The 26,434-nt window shown below is 39.0% G+C and overlaps 1 protein-coding gene across 2 annotated transcripts in view; it reads right to left on the bottom strand.

Moving 5' to 3' along the window:
* Nucleotides 1-2,492: 2,492 nt before the first annotated feature.
* cacna2d3a (calcium channel, voltage-dependent, alpha 2/delta subunit 3a) overlaps nt 2,493-26,434 on the bottom strand; it is a 139,882-nt gene continuing 115,940 nt past the window's right edge. For both annotated transcript variants that reach the window (XM_042491919.1, XM_042491920.1), the window contains 11 exons: nt 21,399-21,460; nt 20,893-20,937; nt 20,741-20,803; nt 17,766-17,836; nt 14,948-15,023; nt 14,781-14,833; nt 13,786-13,841; nt 10,521-10,635; nt 5,996-6,108; nt 3,575-3,657; nt 2,493-3,413 (listed from right to left, as the gene is read on the bottom strand). In XM_042491919.1, the coding sequence (XP_042347853.1) occupies nt 3,321-3,413; nt 3,575-3,657; nt 5,996-6,108; nt 10,521-10,635; nt 13,786-13,841; nt 14,781-14,833; nt 14,948-15,023; nt 17,766-17,836; nt 20,741-20,803; nt 20,893-20,937; nt 21,399-21,460 (830 nt within the window). In that variant the 3' untranslated portion in view covers nt 2,493-3,320. The remainder of the gene's footprint in view (nt 3,414-3,574; nt 3,658-5,995; nt 6,109-10,520; nt 10,636-13,785; nt 13,842-14,780; nt 14,834-14,947; nt 15,024-17,765; nt 17,837-20,740; nt 20,804-20,892; nt 20,938-21,398; nt 21,461-26,434) is intronic.

Raw genomic sequence — 26,434 nt, 5'->3', positions numbered from 1 at the left:
GGAGGTAACACCAAAAGCTTTGCCCTCTATGTGACCCCTTCTACATGTGTGATAGTGTTCGTGTTAATGCATGTGGATGTTTGCACAAATGTTTGAATGTGTGAATATGTGTGTGATTCACTGTCATCTATGTCTTCCGGCATATTAGCAAAAGAGATTTCTCATGTAGTCAAGTTAATGGTGAGCAAACAGGGTTAGAATGGTGTGACTGCTGATGGATTGGTGTGTTTTTGAGCTGCAGGGCCCCTTCAAGGCATTGTGTCCCAGTGATCAGTGACTCCCCTTTAGGGGTTCCTTCCCACCACAAACAGCATAGACTGGATCATTGAGAAGGAATGTGGGTGCTTTCTCACATAAGTTACCTTCAGTGATGCTTCTCTCACATGCTCTGTCTTTGAGTGCGTCTCTTTTGATGGATGAGGGTTATAGATGTGAATATAGAATAGAAGTGCCGTCCATGAGAACATTTGTTTGCTGAGCCAAACCTGTAAGACACATATTTATGTTTCCATTAAAACAAAGTGGATCTTCAACACATTCAGCCTTTAATGATGTGTCTTTTTATTTATTACCTTCAATTCTTTTTTCAGTTGTCTTTGTCTTTAGAGGATCAGTGTTTCAGATGTAGTGGCATCTAGTGGAGAGGACTGCAGATTGTAACCAGCTGAAACTCCCAGTCAGGATTTCTTCAGCGCTCAAGATCTCTTCCTCTCTTTTAAACAAACAACCCAGATGATTGAAAACATTACAAAAAGGTAAATACAAATCAGTGTTTCTCCAATGCTGTAGCAGCAGCATGCGACAAAAGGGCTTCTAGCCGAGCATCTGCTACTGTATGCTCATCTCCAGACATTCAGGAGGTTTTTACTGGGAGCCGAATTATAAGCAGAGGTCTCTTTCTCTCTAAAACAAACGGACCCGGTGATTCATAAAGTTAAGAACTCTAAATAAATTACTTCCACATTGAAAATTGTTTTTTATGTGATGCTGTTGGGCTTGTCGCACAGGGGCTGCTAACTTCGGTGGAGGTTGTGAAAACCCAAATGGCCCTTTCTAGAGCCAGAGTTTGGTTTCCCGTTCTGGCCTGGGTTACTGTAGAAAAATGGCGATGTCCATAAACAAGGACCTGCCTCCTATGTAGATATAAAGAGCTCATTCTAAGGTAATACAAACGTAATTCTAATTTTCAGGTCATTATGCACCAAAGAAAACTTACAATGAATCCCATAAAAGTCCAACACAATGGATATAAAGCATTAAAAAAAGAAAGAAAATATACTGTTTTAGCAATGCAGCAATGAACAACCTAATCACACAAAGAGAACTAGCCAAATCAACATCTCACCTTTGTGACAAGCATGTACATGCAGTGTGCAGTGCAATATTTCAAAAACATTGTCTTTTAGCATCTGCAGGGCTTTTGTTTCACCTACCAGTGTGTGGGGAGAACAGTTTACAGAAAACAGAGATGAGCATTTATCAGTCACAGGACCCTGAGGTGGCATCAGAGCTGCCATTGTAGCAGCTCCACAGAAAGCACATTTCTTTCCCATGTCTGCCTTTTGTACAAACATTGGATGCACTTTCCCATAACTCATCTGGCAAACAGGAAGGAATCACAGACTGGATTGGATGCCCTGACCCAAAACAGCTCCAGTCCCATTATACAGTGATAAATGACCCACCACCAAGTCGGGGATTCTTTGGACCATAGAAAGAGGAAGAACAGGATCAACTGGAAATGATTAGAGTCACACATTTTTGCTCAGGGGACAACATCAGTGAAACAGTGGAGAACAGATTAGTCCACTAAGACAGTGAGAATTACCTTGTCAGTGGAGGAGGATGTGGGGTTTAGTTGAACGGGCTGGTTGAGAGGTGGGGATAGAGAGGGAGATGAAGCATGTCCCATCGTTGACCACAGGGACCTTGGTGTTGACGTAGGGACCACAGCAGAGGGGCCTCCTGCTGGTACAGGGTCCCTGAGAACCACTGCTGTTTTTACTCATTGTGGTTGGTAGATGCACACAAACACATATGAGTTAGCCTGCCGTGGTACAGGAGACCTATTCTTGCATGTATGTTTGTCAGAACATGTCTAAGGATTTTTGTTTCTATTTCCTAAACAAATACAGATGTATGTTATGGTTGGCTTTCGATTCCAGTGTCATGGTCTTTATTGTCTCTCTTTGTGTGGGGGATCGGGCCTCTGAGGCAGAGGTTTACATGAATGACAGAAGAGTGAAACACCAGATGCACTCATGCAAATGCATGCATGTGCACAAACATCTCTGCTTATTTCGAAGCTATAAAGCAGCCAAACATTTCCCCACAGCCAACCACTAAGAACAGATACTGTATTAATCAGTCAAATCTGCTAACAACAATAGACCAGTCTAGAGGGATCAGAAGTGATGCTTCATATTAACTCTATTGTTCTACTGGTCTGTTTCACTAAGAGCCTTTCAACAGCACAGCTTTCAACAACCACATACATTTTAAACATCATTTTATTTCAAAAGTACACAAACAGGACCAATATCGTTCAATAAGGCAAAGCTCAAATATTAACAACCACTCACGTCAGAGGACTCAAAATCTCATAGTCACAGTTTATGGGTACCACTTGCAAATCATAAATAAAACTTTTTCTTCATATATAGACTAGAACTTGTTTTTTTTTTTTTTCTTGTCATGAAAAAATGATCATTAGACAAACATTTCATTATGGCCCCAGCCACATATAATCATCTTTATCTTCTTTATTATTATTTTTTTTTAAAACTTCAGAATCATTATTGTCCATGAAAAATCAGAGTGGGCCGGGGGAAAGGTGCACCTGTCTTTCTCCACATGGGTGTTACGTGGCTCTAATGCCCATTTCCAAGCCCAGCTACAGACCCCAGCCCTTAGCTGCTACCTGAAAGGAATGAACATAGTAGTGTGAGTGTCAGTGGCTTTTATTGGACCACTTGTGCAGTTTTTAAGCTACTATGTGCATCGTTAGCATTGTTACTATGTTCAAAACTTTGCATCTTCCCAAAAACCTCTCCATGCAGCTCATGTGATATTGCTAAAGCACCGTAATGATCATTACTTAGCAGCTGTAATTCCTATTCATTATCAGTCCTCTCATGTGTGTCTTGGTCTTGTATGGAGGTACCTCAGGGCTCGGGGCTTTGCAGGTGGTGAGTTGGAATTGGGCAAAATTTTATAAGGGGCAGGAGTGTTTTTTTCTGTGGCATCGTTGCGATTCTTTTGCATGGCGAGCCAAGCCAATCCAAGTCAAGCTCTGGATGGAGAGTCGTGGCCGGCTCTGGTCACCTAGGGAACAGCGCCAGGAGGACGCAGAGCAGTGTTGCTGCAAGTGACGGGGTGAGACCCACAGCTCCTCCACACTCCATTGAGTTCTCCTTGAGAGAGAGACGGGGGGGGGGTATGAACAGTTATATTAATAAAACACAAAAGCAGAATAAGCGGGGGACATATTGTGAAAGAAAGTACTATAATAGTGAGTGATCTATGTGTGTGTGTGCGCGTATGTGCACAATATTTGTGTTCGTGGAGTGAATACCTCTGGGTGAAAAGGATGACAGGTATCTGGGCGCCTCCTGTCCTTTTGCATCTTCAACCTCTCACACTTGAGAGATTCATTATGTGCAGCTGAAGTTAAGGCAATAACAGACAATGTGTACCCTCCGCAGGGTGTTTTCCTGCTGGAGTGTATTTCTTGTTTATAATGGAAAGGATTGCATGTTTTTGTGTGCACCATGGAAAGAAGTTCTTATGAAGGCACTGATACTTTTGCGCACAGCACGGTGTGCAAAAAAGAGAGCACACTCGGAGCAGTGTTTGATGAGTTTTCTTTTGTTGCATAGCAACACAACAGCAGGCTTTATACTACAGTAAGCACTCCACAACTAAATAAACAGTGGTGGACATGTATATACAGTGTGACTGTGCTGCATAAAATTTCAGAGGGATGCACATTGTAGGAGAATCCAGCTCTGGTATGTGGTGACGAGCTAAGTTCCTTCACTCTGACTCCACTCTGAGCTGTGTCTGCTATTGATCAGTATCCCATCACAGTGCGGGCTGTTGTGTAACACAGTCCAAAAACACACACACACACGCATCTCTGTGAAACAGATTTCTAGTGCAGTGCTGTCTAAAAGCCTTAAGATCTTGTTCCTCACAACACTCTCATCTCTTTCATCCACCAAAAGGGTTAGGGGCAAACAAATTCCCAAAGTTCCTCACAAATTAAAATGCCCTATGCCATTTACGTCCCAGTTACATCGATGAACACACACTAGCTATGCGTTACTGTGACACTTGAAGTCAAGAGGTAGAGGATAGACTCCTTTCGTTAAAAAAAAAAAAAAAAACATAATCAGGTGATACTGTTATTTTTCTCAGTGTGGGGGGGTGGAAAAACTGCATTAAGTCAGTTATATAACGCATTAAAGTTGTCATCAAAGATCATTCATCCATTGGCCAAACCCAAATACTTATTTTTACCCCTTCCCCTCATTTTTGAGTGTCCCTATGTCCCTCAGAACAGAACCAGAAGAGGTAATGGTTGAAATCTTCCCCTATTAAATGGGACAACCCTTCAAAACCTTGATGTGTCATCAGTAGTCATCAGTGAAGTTTATGTAATAGTATTATCACAATGACGTTTATCTGATGGAGACAGTAAAGCATGGATACTTGTATCGTGCTGTCAATCGATACATCAAGTCATAAAATAAAAAGAACACTGCTACATTAACAGGCAATAAGTGGTTCTCTGTTGGCTAACATTAGCAATCCTTAGTCGTGCCACTCTGTAATGATATCCAATAAGTTGTAACAGATGCAACAACCTCACTGCTGGACATAAGTTATATGTGACACTGAAAAACGTCAAATGCGGCACTGTCATGCCATGGTTTCTCACTCATTCTTTTGTCTATGGTGGGCATTTGAATTAACAATTAACAGTTGAAGCATATGCTACCACAAATAGATTTTCCAGTGCTATTGAAGTATATATGTATATATACTGTTATACGTTGCACCATAAGCCGAGCATACTTTTGTCAAAGACAGAGCAGTTAGTTACCATTCATTGTGCTGGGTCTAAAAGTTTGCATTCACTCACTCTGCACTATGCTTTTCCTCTCTTCCATTGACCTGAAAAGCTCTGACCAGATCACCTGATCAATTATCCCAGTGCAACTCAAACTCCTGCTGCAGATTACACACGATGAGTTTCGCCTGCACTGTGTTCATGGACCCACAAAAATATCAGAATTTTAAGAGGGGGCCCAGAATGATAAAAAAGGGGGGACTGGCACAGCAGATTCAAATTCAAAAATTAAAAAAAAACCAAAACAAAACAGTCGCTAACATTAGCTTTTTAGGTATTGAGACATCAGCATTTTTCTAACAATTGTTTTGTTAAACTAATTATTAAAAAAAGACGATAACATAAAACTTGAATAATACAATGCAATGACTGGTGCGATTATTTAAATCTTAAATAATGAAGAAAATACATTTCTGGGTTCTGGGCTTCTCTTATTGCTGGTGCAGCCATCTTGCCAATGATTTCTCATAACACTTAGTTTTGAATGTGACTCTGAATAAACTTATTTTGGACACCATGCTCTTTCGCTTAGAGTGGTGAGGGCTGAATTGTAAGGGCAAGGGGAGTACTGGGATTGGGACATTTATTGGTCTACTTCTGAGTGAGTATATTGCAAAATGCATCAACTATTTAACATTTGAGCTGGGGCATTATTATTAGTCTTTGTTGCTTTTAATCAAGTTCTCTGTTCAGATTGTCATGGTTTTATAGTAAATGTTGCTTTACTTATTTTAAAATCCTTGTCAAATGTAGCTCCAAAGCATCCTGGTGCCTCTTCCTCCCTTTCAGGATACACACATTTTACACTGTAATCATTTACTCAGTCCCCCACCTCTCCAGTCTTTGGCCATTGAAGGATATACATGATTTCGATGGGGTCCATGGTGATTGGCTCGAACATGCTGCAGTCACACTTGTTGTCCACCACCACCATGAAGAGATTACTGCTGGGGATCTGCTGGATCACAAAGGACCTGCCAATCAAAGCACAGACAGCCAGAAACAGAAAAAAAGATGAGGAAGGAAGAAGAGAGAGGGAGGAAAGGACGACTGAGAGCTGGATTGGCAAGTAGACAAGGCGCATGGGTATGATGTAAATTTCCATGTGTGTCAGAGGATTTGTGTTATGAGTGTTCACATTCTCCCCTGGCGGAGGGGAGATGCAGTGAAGAGACTCCACTGGATGCATGTCAAGAAAATGACTTGTCTCACCACCAGCTGTCAATAAACATACAGAGACATCGAAGGACTCACACCAACACGCACACGATGTATACACACATACTTTTTTTAACTCACTCCATCCCCTCCTCTTCCTCATTCTCTCCCCTTTCTTCTCTTTCGTCTTTGTTATATCGTATCCAAAGCGAGCACCAATGAAGTGTTGCAGAATATAAAACACTCAAAAGGGAGACAAATGGGAACCACACTTTTGTGCTCATAGCTTCCCATGGTTGTGTTTTACTGGCCTGAGAGATCAGGCCTCGCCTCGGCCTCCTGGCCAGTGATTTACGACCTTGGATATGCTTTATGAAGAAGAGAGCTCGTAAAGATGATCTCTTCTTTCTGTCACCCTTTCTTTCTTTATCTCTTGCTTCTCTCCCTCCCTCTCTTTGGCCACAGCTGGGTGATTTATCGAGTTCATCGTGAGGCATTTATCAGACACGTATGAGAACATGCACGTGTGACTGAGTGGACACACACAAAATGCAGAAATACAGCCATACACTCTCTCAACTTTTGTGAGGGAGGAAGTAAGACAAAGAGGGAGAGACCTGCTAGATCAAAACAGACCTAGAAATATCTCCATCCTTACTAATTCAATACCATGACCAATTTCCTCTGACCACAAACAGCCTTCGATCCCTGAGTAGCACCAATCCACCGCACTCTAATACAGTTATCCCACCGTGACCAACCAAACCCAACCAAACCAGCCCAGCAAATAGGCCAAGCCAGTTCCAATCAGGGTGAATTAGGATCTGCTGATGTTTAATAATCCGTGCTCACCCCTGCACAGCGCCAGACCGGCCCAGCTCAGCCCGCTGATAGAAAGCAGAGCAAGTGTTCTTGGAGAAAAGACTTAAACACATCCTGACAGCACAGCTGCTGGCCTTGAACATACCCAGTGCTGGGAAAGGGAGCACTACGCCGCATAAGAAGGCACACACTCCGACACACACAAGGATGTGTACAGTATGCACAGATACACAGAGACAGACATTAATGCATATTGCTCGCACAAGCACACAGACGGTTAAGACTATGTCTTCTTGACATGGTCTCCTGGTGCTGCAGCTTTTAGCAGCCAGCACAGAAACAGACTACAAAGACATACAATTTGTTTCTCTGAGAAGAGATAGAGAACAAGAGAGAGTGACAGTGAGCGGCAGAGAGACTCACAGAAAGAAAGATAAGGAAGTGAAAGAGACGGAAATCAGAAGTCAAACAGATGTATAGTATAGAGCTGATGTACTGTAGGAAAAGATAAAGACAAATGCAGACGTGGTGACAGAACGTGTCTTCTTCTCAAAGTTATGACAAAACATATCACATAATCTGCAGCTTAAGTTGATAAAAATTAGCACTGCATATCAGAACTTTTTGATCATGAAAGGAACATGTTTTATCTTTCCAGTGTCAGCCGTACTGAGGCTCATTTTAGGGGTTAGCATTAAGACGATAACATTTCACAATACATTAAGCTTTACACATGCTTTTGATGCAGAACAGTGGCAAAGTTTTTTTGACCGCTCATGGTAAAATTACTCTGTGCTCAGTGTTGGCTAAATGCAATATTTTTGTGTGTCCTGTAGAGAATGTTCCCATTTTCCAGTGATTTAATCATTGCATAACTTTAACCATAACCATGCACTGTATGGTTTCAGAAATATCTGTCATCACAGTTGGGATTTGACCAGTAATTACTGTGTGTAATTTAACAATTACTAATTCAATGAGCTGAAATTGCTCCAATAAAATCTCAACAAACAGGCTGGAGAGTTTTCAGTGCGATGCTGTCATTTTATTTCCATTTCTCTTATTACTTTTGGGGAAAATGGCCACCATGATTTCAGTATTCTCTTTTTAAAACCTTAACACATTTGACATGATTCCAATTAGGGTTGCAGTGGTATACTATTTCAAGGTATACAATAGTATGAATATCAACAGTTTTCATACAGTATACATCTGCTTATCCACACTATTGACAAAGAATGCAACAGAAAAGAGAATTTTACCATTTATTTTCAAAAGGGAGATTTTTTTTATACATACTCCCATTAAGTTTTAATCAAAATACAGTGTTAATTACACTCGAAGAAAAAACACTTTAAGGACATTGTAACTGATGATAATCATTTTTATACTGTATACTGTGAAACCATGATATTTTGAGAGACTGTATTCATGCTATGACAATATCATACTGCTGCAAACTTTATTTCAATACAAAGAGTATTTGGTGGATTATTTAGTAATATCTCTAAATGATGTATTAAATAGATTTTTAGATTTTTAAATTCCACAAAAAGTTTAAAACAAAAGGTTGTGTTCAAGAACGAAGGCCTTGAAAAAAAAACAAGCATAAAAATGAAATATGGAATATGTGATTAAAAAAAAAGTCAAAACCAGACTAATTGCTAAGAACTGTTAAATCAAAAATTTCACATAATTTATAATTTAGCATGTAACAAGATTACCTTAATTTAACATATAAAATTTAACAACACTTTTACATTATGATTTTGTTTTCCAATCCTGCATACTCTAAAAGATCCTTTCTCCTCTGCAACCATGGCATTTAAAAGCTGTTTTAAAAGCTGTGTTAAAGAAACAAAACTTGCCTTATAGCACGGTGAAGTCACACCGTGATAATATGCACATAAGCAATCCAGCAGTACCATAATTATTAGTGTAACCTGGGAGAAGAGAGGGATGCATTTCAAGAATCTCTACATGAAATCACGTCTACACATCTGAGTATAGCACTGAAGCTGTAGCTCATTGCAACTTTGAACTTCTCTCTTTAAGGGACATTGCTCATCTGGGACGTTCGAGAGAAAACAAAGGAGTACGTGGAGCGGTAGGATATATGGCCGTGAGTATGGTCGCTAATAGTTCCCTTGAAGACCTTCTCTTGTTAGAGACATGACACACTCTTTGTCCTCAATCTCATGTTACAGTCATGACAAGCTGGCTTTACATTAATGGAGGTTAAATCATTCTATAGGGACACTTGAGCTATTATATCATTTGCTAGATTTCATTGTTTCTTATGATCTGTCACTACGTCTCACCCGTCAGGAAGTAATGGACAAATACAAATACCGACATCACACGCACACATGTACACACAGTCAAAACACAGTAAAGAGAGGTTTAACAGGCAAAAGCTTAGGGTATATTTCTGAGAGCATATAGCACACACACGTGTCCCAATGAAAATATGAGAGAAAGGCCTCAGTCAGCATGTAACGTGAAACAGATGTTTATCACCAATATCCTCTATTACTAATATGAGCTATAAAATTCCATATAACCGAAATAAAAACTCCATTTTACTTTGTCAAATTCATTGTGCTTTAAAAAAAGATTTATTTGAAGGCGACATGTTGCTCAGAGCACACAGCCTTGCCCGCTAATCCCAGATCGGGTGTCATCATCAGAGATGAGGCCATTCTTCTCTGAAGTCCGCCTGTGTCGTGTGTATGTGAGAGGGTGCGGTGTGTATGTATACTGTATGTGTGTTTGGTGGTCTGACTGCATCCTCAACCGCATTTTACTTCTAGCACCCAGGGCAGTGGTTACCCTGCTGACCTTGTGGGGCTGTACCGGCAGCAGACACACAAGGAAGACAGACAGACAGACACACACACACACACACACACACACACACAGGGTTTTGAGCCTCCCTGGCAGCTCCACAGCTGGGAGCAATGAAGGACCTATTGGAGGGATCCAGAGAACACCCCACAATTGCCTGACAGAAAAGCCCAAATTGTTAATGGGGACCACACTCATTTTCCCATTTTTAAAGGAAGCCTTTTTTCCACCTCTCTCCCTCATCTCTAAATGCCTCGTATTTCAAACTGCCGCAGGAGAGAGTGAGTGTCTGCGTGTGTGTGTGTCTCTGATGGATTGCCTGGGATAAAAGTGTTTTCAATGGACAACAAATGATTTAAATGTGTTTTTCATTATTTGGGATTATAGTGATAAAAATATTTCAAGAGTTAACAGGATAATTCATTTTTTATTGTGAGCTTGTTTTATGGAACATAGTGGCCTGCTGATATTCGAGGTGTTTTCCTGAATGGTAGACAGATATTTAGACTGTTGCTGTGTTGTGTGTGTGTGTGTGTGTGTGTGTGTGTGTGTGTCATACTTGATGCAGCCGTCACAGTCAACATTGCCTGTGTTCTCTTTGATGGTCCTCTCGGAGACGAAGGCCGGGTACTCTGTGTCGCATGGTACCTGCATGGACCGACCTATCCTCTGAGCTGGAGAGAGGAGGAAAGAAACGAAGGAAAGAAAAGAAGTAAGAAATGAGGAAAGAAAGAAAGAAAGAAAAAGAGTGAAAGAAGCAGTAAAAGAAAGAAATAGCAAATGAAAGAAAGACACGCCAAAAGAATGATCAAGAAATAAAGACAAAAAGAAAAAGAAATAAAGATAAAGCAAAACAAAGAAAGAGCAAAGAAAGAAAGACAGGGCGAAAGAAATAAAAGAAAGATAGAGTAAAAGAAAGCAAAGGAAAGAAAATAAAGCGAAAGAGGAACTCAGTGAGGAAGTCATCTAACATCCATTTCAAAGTCAAATACATATTTTAAATAGTTATGCAAATAGATTGTAAGCAAACAGTTAAACACACCACATCCTTGTAAATATACACGTTTGAAAGAAAGCAGCATTTCTGAACGAGAGCTGCTGCCTCTTGTCCTGCTGGAGATATTTCCATTATAAATCTTGGCCAGCCATTTATGCAGCATTGCTTGAACTCTCCTGCCACCCAGAGGTTTAAAATAATGCTACAGGAGTGGAAGGAGCAGGGGGAGGCAAATTCACGCATTTTACTATTTGGGTCAATATTTTTAAGCTGGCTTATAAAAGCAGGGGCTAATATAATAATTTGCATATTAAATATGAACATTTTAAGATGTGTGGCTTTATTTTTTTTTAACTAAATTTTTTTTAGTGCGGTCTTGCACACAGATTTCTAAAGATGGTGGATTATGTGGTGTAATTTGAATGGAGCAGTTTAATTACTGGATGTCAGCAGTGCAGCATTGTTGCATGGGGGGAAAAAAATGTGTGTGCAGTTGTATATAAACTATACGCATGTGAGAAACGCAGCCTACATGTATAAACGTCTGGGATTAGTTCAGCCTGAGAGGTCGTGTAGATTGGGTTACGGGCTGCTAAATTGGGGTGTTTCAGCTGTGTGTCACAGGCCTGTGTCTCTATTGTAAAAAGATATAGAAAGTGCTGCTAAGACCTGAGGCTAGCCAGCTGTGAAATTGTCTCGACTGCTTGGCGAGCAGCAATGCCCAGCTTCACTTCTTTCGGGATAAGAGTGTGCAAGGAAAGCATTTCATAGACTTTCATTTTGTGGTTCTTTCTCCTCTCTCACATTCACGTTTTAATATTTTCATATTAGTTTTGGCAAGTATTAATACTACAATGTGATGCTGCTTAGTGAGGCTTTAATTTCAGACGGGCAAACGGTGTTTGACACTCTATAAAACATAAGGCATCACAGCATTCATAGCCTGGCAGAAATGTGCACGTGTGTTAGTGGAAGAAAGTGAGACAGAAAAAGAAAGACAGAAAACCAGAGAAGGACAGAGAGAGAGATAGACGGAGTGAAAAAATAAAGAAAGCAATGCTGTTTTTCCTCTTATTACAGAGCGGATATTGCTTCCTACCACTACCAATATGACATACATCCATACAGATCATAAAAACATCATGTATAACCCCCTCTAGACACACAAACAAATACAAATGTGTGTGTACACCCTCTTTCACACTGAGGTCACTCGAGGCAATCTCGTGTTCTGCCATTTTTACATTTTGGGTTTTGGGATTGTGCCTCTTTATTCTGTTTTTCCAGTGGTCACACTGAGTCAGACCGAGAGGAAGCGGAGGGGAGATGGCGAAAATGAAGACAGGAGGTCAGTGCTGAGGACACTGGGTGTTTTTTCTGTACGCAATGAACTTTGTTCCATGTGAACTCAGGCACAAGATGAGAAACTGACACTATTGTACATTTTCATCTGTGGGTTATTTATTTTAAAAATACAAATAAAAACATTAAAAAGGCACACTTTAATTGTCATTCTCAAAGTTGTTAATATTTTTATGAGCAGACATAAAAATGAGAAGGGAGTAATTTCTTTTTTTTCCTTTGCAAGACAGAAAAGTTCCCTGCAAAAACCATTAAACACATTTTTTTAGAAACTGAGAAATTAGGTGATCATTCATTGCTGCGCATGGTTATGTTGAGGCATAAACCTTGAGATTAAATGTAGGTGTTATGTTATTTTTTTTATTTTTTTATTTGTGTTTGGTGTTTGGTGTTATGTTAAAAACAACTTTAAAAACTTTAAAAATAGTTGATGTTTGGGAACTATGAGATCCATAAGAACCTCCCTGGCTCCACAATGCTTTAAAAGATATGAAGTAGGAGAAAAAGAAAATCTTGGCTGAAGACTTTGCAGTTTGCTGTTGCTTTTTGTTAAATAAAATAATTATTTATTTCTTACAATGCACTGTAACTTTTAGTCTTGTATTTTATACTGTGTTATTCCATTTTATCATAACTTTATTCTATGTCTTTATCTTGCAGATTCTTTAATGATTTTTGATTGTATTAAAATGTCTTTTTATATTGTGTGTCTTTTGCAGTTTGTATGTAAAGTACTTTGAATTGCATGTTGCTGAAATGTTCCAAATGAATAAACTGGCTTTGTCTTGTCTCCCAGTTTCCAAGAAAATAGTTTTCTGTTCTTTTTTGTATGATTGTTTTTCAAGAGAAAATATCTGTGTTTCCATCTTTTAGAAAATGGAAACAACTGTTTTGAATGTTTGAATGGAAAATAACAGGTAAACAATTACCTTTACATTTATATTTCTGAACTTAAAATTCAAGACCATAATAAATAGAGAAACTAATTAATTAATTTAAATAAACAGACCCATTTGATGTTTAATGAAAATATAAATTTTAAAAATGTGTACCGGTGTAAGTTATAACAATTTATAATCAAACGTACAAAGTTGTCTACAGATATTACAATGGTAAAGTGAGAATAATCATCCTGATTCTTTCTCCAGCTTTACCATAATTATTGACTAGAGATAATTAATTGAGGATCAGAATTATTTAGCTCATAATAATTTAAATCTGAACTATACCAGACATTCAAAACAAAACATGTTGAGCCACTTGAGCAGCTCTTAAAGTGTGTTATGTGGTGCTTTGTTCATGCACAAAGATGTATTTATTAGGAATGTGTATAATCAAAACTGTATAAAAACTTTTATTACAATGACAGTATATGCTGCATATGCTTATATGAGTGTGTGTCTGAGTCCGCTTACTCAGACACACAGAGAGAGAATATGCAGATCAGCAAATAGTTTGTTCTTACCTTTAGCTGTGAGGTCGGAGTACCACCAGCTGTACAAGTTAAACTCCACCAGGAATCTAAATATGGAGAACACATCGAACATAACAATACACTCTGACACATGCTTATATAACAGATACTGTTACACTCTCTAATGCATTCCGACCAACTTTTTACCTCCATAATAAAAGTTTCTTAAGAACTTAAGTCGGAAAAATTGTTTATTTTCTCCAAAGATCATCAATTTAGCTTTAAAAGTAAGCATGACACAGATATGAATCTTTGTTATTATCATAGTTCCATCATGTTTACATGCTTTTTAGATGCCACAAATCCAATTAAGCATGAAAAACTTGAGTGTTAAAAATCTACTGAGAATTCCTCAGTATCGGTGTCCCTGATTCTCACTCTTTCCATGTGAATAAAGCTGTAAATTACTTCTTTTTTTTTTTTTTTTTAAACTTTTGTCCGTGTATGACTTGTCCAACTAAAATACTTATGAAACAGATTGTTTTTTGTTTACCTCTGTTCAGATGATTTGGTTATATTTTCTCTCTTCAGTTGAACATAGAAGTTCACTCACTCATTTGTGAATTTAATAAAGCCCAAGTAAAACATACATTTAAAATGAAATGAATAAATCAAAAGATCACTAATATTCCAAAGACAAAAAAAAAAATGTCTTCACTGTGACCGCTTGTAAAATTAGCACTGACAACTCAATCCTCCCATGATGCACTGTGGCGACAACAGACCACCCAGAAAGACTCCACAACCACAACATGGCATCACGGGAATACCCGCGCTACAGGAAACATCAGGTAGCCATTACAGCTCATGATCACTGATGATCACCTCGACGTACACATGGAGGCACTCGTAAACAAACATACAGCTTATATATAGCCACACTGACAGGAGAGGCCACCATATGAGTCCTCCAAAGCACATGTATGCAGCTGGCGTATGCTATTACAAACAGACGGAAGACACTTTCACATACACAGATGTCTTACATGACAATCTCAGTCAGGATCCACTTCATGGCTGAGAAGAAAGCAAAGTACGGCTAAAGAAAAAAAAAAGGAGAGAATACTAGTCAGACAAAAAAAAAAATCCAACTTCGCATCGCATGGAGTGCAAACATTAAGCATGAACAAAGTGGAAAAAATGCAGTACTCACATCCAACAGTGTGTGTCCACTGTCACTGCTCTCTGAAAAAACCCAACATAGAGCCTGGTAGTCATACAGAGTGACCCTGAATGGATAGAGATAAAAAAGAAAGACATCAGAGTTGAACTGAGATTAAGATGTAATGTTTTTATGGACAAGTAATGTAGCTGTCAGGAAGATGTAGCCAAGATAAGGCAATATAAGTCTTCATTTACACATTATCTCTACTATTACATGCCTGCGGGGCCTCCTGGACTGCTGTGAGGGAGCAGGAAGGAAAGATCCCACCTCTGCTATAACTGCTGCTTTACCTACGGATAATATATTGGATGGATGTGGCAAGAATGGGAAAAGGAACGCAAGTGAAAGCCGAGAGCTTCCCGAGAGGTTCCTCATAGTGATGTAGGAAGGTGAGTCTGTGTGTTTGTCTGTGTGTGTGTGTGCGTGTGTAGATGATTTGGGGATATTGGGGGGGATATCAGAGGATTTAAGGGCTTAGTAGACCCTGAGGGTGTGAGGTCTGGGTCTGTCTCTGTGAGGTTATTGAAGGGGTTCCTAATACACACATACACATGCACACACACATATACGCTGGACGCTCTTTCGCATAGCCTGTGGACAAGTTCCTATATACTTGACATGTGCATGTGTATGATGTCTGAGTGGGCCCAGTCTATCCGCAGCCTTGGGCGATGTTCAAACCTCAGTCACAGTACCAGTGACACACAGCTCCAACACGCTGCCAGGAACCAATTAGCGCTGAGCCTGGCCACATAATGGTGTTAGCAGCAAACTTAGACCAATGTAATATCTTTGTATGAGTACAGTATAAGCATGGGTGAAAGAAACACTCAGATATTTTTTGCTTAAGTGTAGAAATACTCTGTTACAAGTAAAAGTCATGCATCCAAGTCCTGCATCCTTAAAGGTCCAGTAAGATTTAGGGGGATATACTGGCAGAAATGGATGGCTTTCTTCAGTGTAAAATCAATTCAAATTATTGTGTTTTTGTAACCTTAGAATAAGCCGTTTATATCTACATAGGGAGCGGGTCCTCGTCTACAGAGATCGCCATGTTGTTACACCATGTTTCTACAGTAACCCAGAATGTACACACCAAATACTGGCTCTGTAAAGGGTGATTCACGTTTTCCCCTTTTTGCGTTCATATGTCAGCCACTGTTGTTAGCTGCCTCTACGCATCAATAGCATTGGAAAAACTGGAAAAAAAAGTTTTCTTTCAATCGTGAAACTACTTTATACAGTGATTTTTAATGGGTTTAAATAACCGGGTCAGTGTTTTTTTTGTTTTTTTTTAAGAGACCTCTATGGATAATTCGACTTCCAGTAAAAACCTCCTGAACGTATGGATCTTAAGTTATCAGAGAAAAAATGTGAGCACATATAAGCAGGTGCTGGGCTACAGATCCATCTCCAACATGCTAAACAGCGTGAGTGTAAGTATAAAGAAGCAGAAAATTTAAGTATTCAAGTAAAGTACAAGTGCCTCAAAATGGTACTAAAGTAAAGTAATGGAGTAAATACTAACAGTTAACTTCATCACTGAGTATACGTGTGTGATTGCATTGGCGTATGACTGCTGTCTGTCAAAGTGGGTGTGCAAGCCTTCATTTGCTTTGCATGGGAGCATAACATCACTTTTACATTTATTGATTTCCCCTGCTACTGCTAGTTTGGTGGATAATCAAAAAGTAAGTCAAAACAATTTGTCCACATTTGTCTTCATCTGCTCCCTTGATGCTGATGGATAAATCCAAGCTGGCAGCTCGGTGTCGACTTTAAGTGGCACACTTTAAAATGTTTTTAATGGCTTTTAATTTTTTTTTTTGATCAAGACCAAAACTTTGCTGCAACTTAGCACAATAATTCGCTACAGATGGCACTGGGTTAAGACAGATCGCACTGGATTCATTAGTGTTAAGATCATAAGCTCTATTACTCATCGTGCTAATGCCTCACCGTCACAAGCCGTAATATTCATTCATCAAATGTCTTCCTTAATTTTAAACAATCCCTCATCATCCAATATTAAAGATTCACTGAAAGCACTTGTAGGCCTCTTTGTTTTTAAGAGTGGGACTGTAAACCATTAGCTGTCAGCTTTTGAGTTACATCCCTATGATAAACAGGCGTAGTTGTCTACTTGTGCTATGATTTGTCACCTATGATTTTTATGCACTGAGACAGCATGGCTAAAATCTGCTCACCCACTTCCCGAATACAGAACTGCAGCTTTGGAAATGTGGTTATACGCTTCTGCAGCTACATTCTCTAAAGATTCAACGAATGTTAGCCCAGACTGGTTTGAATCCACAGTGAAACTGCAATGTGTCTGTTTCTCTGCTCTCTAATACTGGGAAAGTTATCCTCCTGGGTTAAATTTCCAAATTAATTGCAGAAAGTCACCACCCACTGCTCCTGGCGTTTTCCAGGAGACACAGCTCTACAACAAGCAGTATATGCGTGAATGTGTCTACATGTGTGTGTGTGTGTCTGTGTGTGACTTCAAGTTTCTCCTAATTCCTTCGTTTCAGGAAAAGATTTGCTGTAATCCCTTAACGGAGAACTCTGCTGAGCGAGGGGTCGGAGTTCAGCGCTGAATAGCTCAACACGATTGGCCAAGTTAAGAGCTGTCAGCGCGAGGGGAGACATGCTCTCATTCTGTGGCCTGCCTGATATTATGCACATACATTTACACACATATTAATACATACACTTACGCTGGCACGTATAAGTACACACTCATACACCCACACACACACACACACACACACACACAAGCACACGTGCAGTTTGAAATACTTACCTCTTGAAAGAGCCCATCTGCAGAAGCTTACTCATTACAGCTCCCTCTGCTTCGCCAAAGAATTTCCCTGTCTGAGAAAGAAGAGAAAGATATTTGATTTTATTCAATAATAGAAGTCATAACAAAACGTAAATTTAAAACTAACATCCCCTCAAAACTATGTGTTTACAACACTAGGAGCTCTTACTGGTTTATGAGTCAACTCAAGTCCACATCAGATTGAAAGTGATAAACTTTCAATTGCAAAGCACACAGAAACCATCCCACATTGCTAAATCATCTGTGGGATCCCTCCTTCTGATCCGCCAAATGACCGAGAGAAAATCAAACACATTTACTCCTTTTTAAAGGACAGAATGAAATCTCCCACACATGAAGCTTTCCAAAGCCTGTCATTACACTTTCTCAGTGCCTGCATATAGAGCAACCAGTCTCATCTTTGGATTGACCTGATCAAACCATTTATTTTGCCTGATATAATAATAACAATATCTTTATTTTATATAGTACCTTTAAAAATTGTTGTTTACAAAGGACTTTGACGGACAAAGCAAAGGCAGGGACTCAACAAACAAACATGCCAAACAGAGAAAGGGCTAAAACAGTCAAAGTAAGAGGCAAGAACAAAATGTGTATAAAAAAGATCAACAAGATTACAGAAATAAAAGGAATAAAAGTGATAGAGCTAGCAGATCTCAAACCGCAGTGAAAGAACTGAATTAATCTATTTTGGAAAATTAAAGAATAAAAGCAATAGAAGACAATAAAATAATATTAGATGTAGTATAAGAAGACCACAATATCAGACAGAAATGTTGACTCGTTACAGTCCATTTCCTTCCTCGTCAGTCTAAGGAAACACTCTCATGACCTTCTTGAGATGTTACACTTAAAAGAATAAGAGGGGTGCAAGTTCAGATTGACCTTGACCTTTTTACCACCAATTTTCGTATCACTTAACTGTTAAGTCCAAGTGAAAGTTTGTGCCAAATTTGAAGAAATTCCCTTAAGGTGTTTGTAGGGTATTGTGTTAACCAGAATAAGACAGACAAGAACAGTGATCTTCACCTTTGACATGTGACAACCAAAATTTAATCTGTTCATCAAATCCAAATGGATGTTTGTGCCAGATTTGAAGAAATGACATCAAGTCAATTTCAAAATATCAAGCATGGGACACGAGAACGGGACAGACAGACAACATAATGCCTCCGGCCACAGCTATCGTCAGCATGAGGGTATATAAACGCTGTTTCATGTCAGAATGCCAGAAGAATCACCCCAACAGACCTACTCAACACCAATCATATTTCATACAACATTTTGACAGCTCACATTAATGTTAACTTTTTGGTCGATGACATTATTCTCTCCAAACAATAATTAGATGAAACAACTTGACACGTGGAGCCCAAATGCTCCATCACCTCTAAATTAAGATCAAATAAAGAACTGGAGCCAGCGAGAGAGAGAGACAAGTGAAAAGAACATGCAGAGGAAGGGAAGGGCAGTGACAGCCAGCGGACTGGCTTCAAGATGAGCCAAAGCCAGAGTGACAGCATGTCTGGTGACAGCTAAGCAGAGGGTATACGCTAGGGCAGCACCATGTCTCCTTGAGAGCAGTCTAAGCTACAATATGAATAAGATGCAGGATATATATCATAATTATTCCAGGAAAACAAATGTAAGAGGCAGATATGCACTGTCAGTGGACTTCCACGTGGTCCTTAAAGACTCCAATCCATTCAGATCTAATCTCAAACCTGATTTAAAGGTGCAGTCAGCAATTATAATCCAATTAACTTTTCGTCAAATTGAGCGAATGTCTCCACACAGTCTGCTTGCTGTTCGCGCTGAAAAAAGATCTGTTGTCCATGCACAGCCCTGGCTCTGTAAATCGGAACCAAACAAAGTGGCTTGAAACAAGCCACACAACACCGTGATCGCTAATCTCCCTCCTCCACATCCTTGCCGGTGAGCAACGGAGCACCACCATGATAGTTTGAACTGTAAATAACATCTGAGATATTACCTTGCTGATAAGGAAGCACTGACAGAGGGGTGTAGTTGTTTGGGTATTGAGTTTAAATATTAACAGTATTTTACAGCAACCTGTAACTCGAACTTTTAAACAAATTGTATACACTCACTTGTCACAAACACAATCATGTCTGTACATGTAGCCTACTGTTGGTGGTATCGGAACAAACTCACAAATGGGCTAATAGCACCTCTTGAATTAAATTAACATCATAATTTCTGCTTCCACAATAAACAAAATGTGTTTTTTCTTACTGTGACTTTTTTGCCATTGATCTTGCATGATCTGGCTCTATATGCGCATGTGTATCTCTTTTGTTTCAATGTTTTCAATGTTCTTCCATCAGTTGTCATTCAAAAGTAATGATCAGAACCAGGCATGTATAAGGAGATGGTTCTCGCTTCCTGTTTCAAAAACTAATGCAAGGCAAAGTACTCAGATGAATGAAAATATATAATGTTTGCCGTAGGCCATTACACATTTAACAAGTCATACATTTTTAAAGAAATACGTGTTGGCACAGTGCACTAGCCCTTCTCAAAATATGGCATGTCTTTCCATATATTATCTGTCTATATGATAATTATTAACAACATTTTTTGATCATTTTATTTTCTCAGTTACAGTATATCTTGTTTGGCTGTACTACGATGATTCATGAGCGCATCAAATGTTTTACTAAGTCTTTAGATATATTCTGGGTAATTGCAGTCTTTTTTTGATATTGTTATTTGAATTTTTGTTGTTGGTTTATTGCTTTCTTGCAGTTTGCTTGTTTACTTTTTGTTCTCTTTTGTCTTGGATTTTAAATTACTTTTTCTTTTTTTTTTTTTTTTTTACAATATGATGCACAGTAATGACTTGAGAACCGTAGCTGCTATCTTGTAGTATCTAATGGGTATCCTAATAAACATATAAAATAAAACTGTCTTACCAGAGTATAGTCCTCCGCTACCAGAACGAAGCCATTGTTGTCAATGAGGTAGCAGTTAATGTTCTGTTGAATAGAAAACAAAGAGTTAAAGCAGTTTAAGATAAAGTCAGCGAATCATGTATGGTTGATGTATAGAAGGAAGGCTGATCTACCTCATCATCACAGCTTATGGAGCATTTCCCATCCAATGCTGCACACTGTGAAATGAAAAAGTAATATCTCTACATACTGTATCTAGGTGTCATACCACATATATAGGCTGGATATAGATTTTATTTGTCAGCTGAAAATTTTTACTGTCTTCCATAATCCTTTTCAAATAAATAAATGGAATGAAACAGACTGATAACCTTTATGTGCTAAAAGTACTACCAAAAAATCCCAACAACTTTCATGAGCCAGAGACATTAAATATTCATAGCATGTAGAGGCATACTATTCAAGTATAAAAAATAGCTTAAAACAAAGGACACTATGAAAAGCAAATACTTTTTCTTTTTTTTATGAGACAGACTTGACTTTCCTTTTGTGTTTAATGTTTTAATTATTATTTTTGTTTGGCGAATTTAGTTACTATTGGTTATTTTAGTTTCACAAGTGTGTTCTTGTTAAACATGTGAATATGTAGCATGCAGGATATGTTTTTATACATGTTTACCTGTCTGCTGGCTGTCCAGAATTTCTTCTGAAAGAACTCCAGTTTCATCTGGATGCCCACAGCTGAAAGAGAGACGACACAGTCACAGAGACGCAGCAACTGGACGTGTGTGGAGGTGTACTGTGATCTTTATCACAACAGAAATCATCCTACAGGCAAGAGAGTTTATTAATATACACACAAAGTCAAAGTGCATCTTTTATTAACCCCAACTAAGGGAAAAAAACACAAGGACACTTCTATTGCATTAAACGCCTGCTGGACAAAACAGACCAAAAGAGCAATGACACCCTGCATCATACATGTGTCAGCTTATATTTCTGCAGGGCTTAGTGTGTGTGTGTTTGTATATCATATCTGCACACATGTGCACTGATGCCACTAACCACACTAAAAATGCAGTTTCACACGATTCTAAACCCGACCGTTTTTTTTTCTCTGTGCCCACATGAAATCCATCCCATTCCTCAGTCTGCCTCCCTGTTGTTTTCCCGATAGGCATTTCCAGAGTTGGTACACAGAACTGCTCTCACTTACATAAGCCTCATCGCAGCAGGTCCCTAAATGCACAGATCTAACCAGAATTCCTTGCCTGGAAAAAAACAGTTGCTGGCATTTAATGTGTCAGCTTTTTCAGAGTTGGCTGAGGAAAGATTGACACATTCACCACAGGCTTTAACTTCCCTGCTCTCCCTCTACCCCCTGCTGCTAAGACTCGAAGGACCCTAGCTTTCTCTCAGCAGGGGTTTGCCGTGCGTTTGGAGTCAGTAAGTCGTTTTCCAGGAGCACAATTTAGAGATTCATCCATATGCAGAGCAGCCACAGGTAGTAAAGTAAATGGACGAGAATGTGGCATTTGGATAGATGTAGCTACAGAGGCATTAAACTACAGTAAGACAGATAAACTGATGGGACAGTGTAGATATATTTGACTTTACTTTATCTAGCTAATACAGGATGACTATCAGAGTCAGGAGAAATTAGAAAAATTGCAATGCAATAGCTATTGTGTGCTGTCTTTATGTCACCTGTGTGAAGGTACACTAAAAGACAGAAAATGCAATACTGAATGCACGGGTTGTAATGCGTACTATATATTTTAAAGGGGCAGAATCAGAACTGAAACTTAAACACCACATACTTAAAAAAAAATCAAAGAAGCGTAATTCAGAAGAATGTGAAATAGATGCATGTATTTATGCAAAAAGCTTAAAAAACAAAAGTGTGCAAATGCATCCGACAACACTGCCCTGGGAACAGGAGTATGTCTAGGAAGTGGCCTGTGATTGCAACCGATGGCAACTGATTGGCCACCCCATGTGCCAACCCATGATGATTGTCTATCTGCTCAGTTAGTCTGAACTGTTTGTTGAGCAAAATATTTTTTTTGTTTATAGGTGCAATTTGACCTTAAAGTAGCAGTAATGTGCCAGAGAAGTATCTAGCCTTATTAATTTTACATATAAATAAATTGATAGAACTGTTAAAACGTTTGTTCACACAGGCTTATTTATTTATTTTGTTGGCATTTTATACTTACTATTGTACTATTTACTTCTGAAGCAACACTTTCTTTATCAAAGTATGGAAGCTTTATTTTATACTTGTTTAGTGTCACTCTGTTGTGATGTGATTGGTAGCTCTATTTATCTTTTAAACTAAACTATAAACAGAGATGTACGACACCACAATGTTAGTAATTAATGTATAGGTAATGGAAAAAAAATGGTAAATTAAAGCTATGCCAAGCTGACACGTGCCTGCAGCAGCGCTCGCACTTCATGCCACATCTGCATGAGTCAGTGCCCAATCTGGGCCACCCCAGTAGAAAAAAAAAGTTTTTTGAAAACACAAGGTTTTGATTTTTAAGATAGCATCTCAATCCTGGCTACACCACACTGTATACAAATAATGGACATAGGCGCCGGCATTTTTGCCACCACCATATTGGATCTTTATCGCCAGAAGTGACCCTAGGTGAACATATTTGGACAAAAATGTGGAGCGGCTACACCCTTAATTATGCATGATTTTTAACAAAATTTAAAAGGGTTGATGTTAAAAAAATTTCATCTTATGAGCAAGCGTTTTGAACTTAGAAATATCTTGTGACTTGACCTTCTGAACTTTGATTTCTAGACATAGCCTACGCACTGCTTTTGTGCTGCACCCACACTGACACAAGAGGAAGTCCAACAGCATGTCAGAGTGAGATATGATCTGCAATTAAACTTGAAGATATCACAGTGTAAAGAACTACTCTGCAGGATGGAAACTGTCTGAGAAGTTAAACAGGATGCACCCTTTGTTTCACATTTCCTCACCCTTTGTTTGACCTATGGGTCTATGGGGATTAGCTTTTTGGAGCCAGCCTCAAGTGGCTATTCGAGTAACTGCAATTTCTGGCACTTGTACGTTGGCTTCATTTTTTTGTTCCATGTTTTAAAGCTGCTGCTTGGGGCTACACATTGCCAAGGACACACTGCATTTCCAAACTGGATGTCCCATCTGTATGAATTTCTTTTGCAAAATTAGTCATGTAGTAAAGTATGGATTTAATTATTTATGGGATTTGGCGGGAGGTATTTTAGGCAATTTATGCATCATGTTTTTGGATATCCTGAAGTGCTTGCGAGTAACTTATCTATAAAGTTATCAATACCTGACTGTTATCAATACCTTACTCTTACTGGAATCAAGCCATATTTAAAATTGGAATCAGTGTTGACTACCAGTCATATGATTAATATCATGCAGATTGTCATTTATATACTTAATATATAACTAACAATAGTTATTCTTATACTGCATATAAGTTGATTTGATCTTTGATCTTGACTTTAAAAATATGCACATGGAGAGCTAACAGTACTTAATACTATTACTACTAATAATACTGTAATTTACTAATATTATTATTCTATATGTCGACCCGACCCCGGATAAGCGGAAGAAAATGGATGGATGGATGGATATGTCATTAACAGTAGCATTGCATAATAGCTATATCAGATAATGTAAACTGACATTGGTTTACAACCTGATTAAGTGTTTTAGTTAAGCACCCTTGACTGTTGGTATGGTATTGTGCAAACACAGTAAGGAAGTTACTGTGAGACATACAGTAAAGTTGATATGCATGTAGATGGGATCCATATTTAAAAAACCCAAAAACCTCTCACTTAAAAGTGGAGTCATGATTTCAGAGAAAGATTGTTGATATTTGAACTCAACACACAAACAAATACACAACTCTCATCATGGGCAACATTGCACACCCCTCTCACTTCTACTGTTTTTCTCTTGATACGTTCATGGCCTTATCCCTGTCCTGTGCACGAGCACAAACACACATTTGGCTGGAATCATCTTGTGTGACTCAGTCCGAGCCACTTTGTTTGTGTCCTGTTTACAGAGCCAGGGCTGTGTATGAACACTGGGAAGGACAGCTAGTGGACCGTGACGAGATATTCGCTGAATTTGACAAAAAGTGTTTTGAATTAAAACCGCTGAGTGCACCTTTAAAGCTAAAAGCGCAAGCTCAAAAAAAAGAAAAAAAAAGTGAAAGCTTCACTGGATGTCAACGTAGGACGAGAACATCATATCAGTGAGAAATATTCAAATGGTTTGCACTTCTGTTAGTGTGCTCGTGCATTCGCGTGATTGTTTAAGTGCAGTGTGCAGTGGGGTGCTGCTGTGGCCTGTTTTAGTCCGTGCCCAGAGGAACAGGTGCAGATTATCCCGTCATAAGCTTTGCCAGATCCTTTCAGCAGCCCACCATTTCTACACCCACATGGAAAACCCAGGAGGAGAGGCTAATTTAAGATGCTGGGCAACAGCAATGGAAACACACATGGTATAAGACCAGGGAGAACCTAGATCATTAAGACAATAAAAGATACATGATCATCTAAAAGAGCTGTAAAAACACAACAAAAAATGACTGAAAAGGAAAAAAGATAAAATCAAATGAAGATGTGTACTCTAAATTCTGAAACACGAAACCTTCAAAAATGATGTGATACGAAATTGTTAAGTAAATAAAACATTATTTTGAATATAGTTACATAATATAGAGTCTGTTCAGCAAGATAATTCATGGAAACATAAATCCAGTACAAGCAGCACTGGAGAATGCTCTGTAAAATTATATTAGAGGTTAAAAGTGCACAGATGCTGGCTGCTACCTGGAAGTCGGCTCAGAGCAGCAAAGAGAAAAGCCCAAATCTGTCTCACTAATGCTCTGGAATTTTCTGTACTATGGGGGAACATTTAATTTCCCTAGGTGTGATTTAAGAACTTGGGGGTATTTATGCCCTGAGCTGGGTTTATGAGTCCAAAGATGAATAGACATAAAATCCACTCCAAATCCACCCCATCACCAATCTGCTATGAGTGCAATCCCAGGCAGGAAGAGATGACAACCGCTTTAAATCCTAGAGATATTTGGGATTCTAATAAGGATTGTACAAATGCATGCATCCATCTAAGTGTGTGTATGTATGTGCTCATGTTGTTGTAAGGGCAAGCACTAGTGGGTTTGAGTGTGTGTGCATTAAATCACATCCCAGTGACAGCACCTTTAGGCCAAGCCTAAACCCACATACAAGTGTCACAAACACACAGAGCTATCTGAGAGATGCAGTGATTTGTGAATGTGGCGGTGCACTCCACAGCAGCTACACAGCGCAGGGGCGGATCATGTCAAGATGCTGAGCAACATTCGGAGGATGAGCGGAACAGGAGGCTGCTGTTAAGGATGCCAGCAGTCTACAAGACTTAGGCTCCACTGACCTCTCCTTCTTGTGTGCTGTGGTGGAGATGAAACTACGCGTTGTTGCAAAAATCCAAATGAAATATTCAAATTATCCATTTAACTGCTTTACATTTTTAAAAAATCTATCTAGCCTTCTGAATTAACTGTAAGATTTAATAGAAAAGATCATATGCAAATCATGCAAACCATCTTTGTATATTGGCCTGAAGACCTTAATGCCACATGCATTAAATGCTAATGAGGAAAAATAGTAAGGCAT

This window comes from Plectropomus leopardus, chromosome 8 (genome assembly GCF_008729295.1).
Source record: "Plectropomus leopardus isolate mb chromosome 8, YSFRI_Pleo_2.0, whole genome shotgun sequence".
NCBI lineage: Eukaryota > Metazoa > Chordata > Actinopteri > Perciformes > Serranidae > Plectropomus > Plectropomus leopardus.
This window is presented reverse-complemented; position numbering and strand designations above follow the sequence as displayed.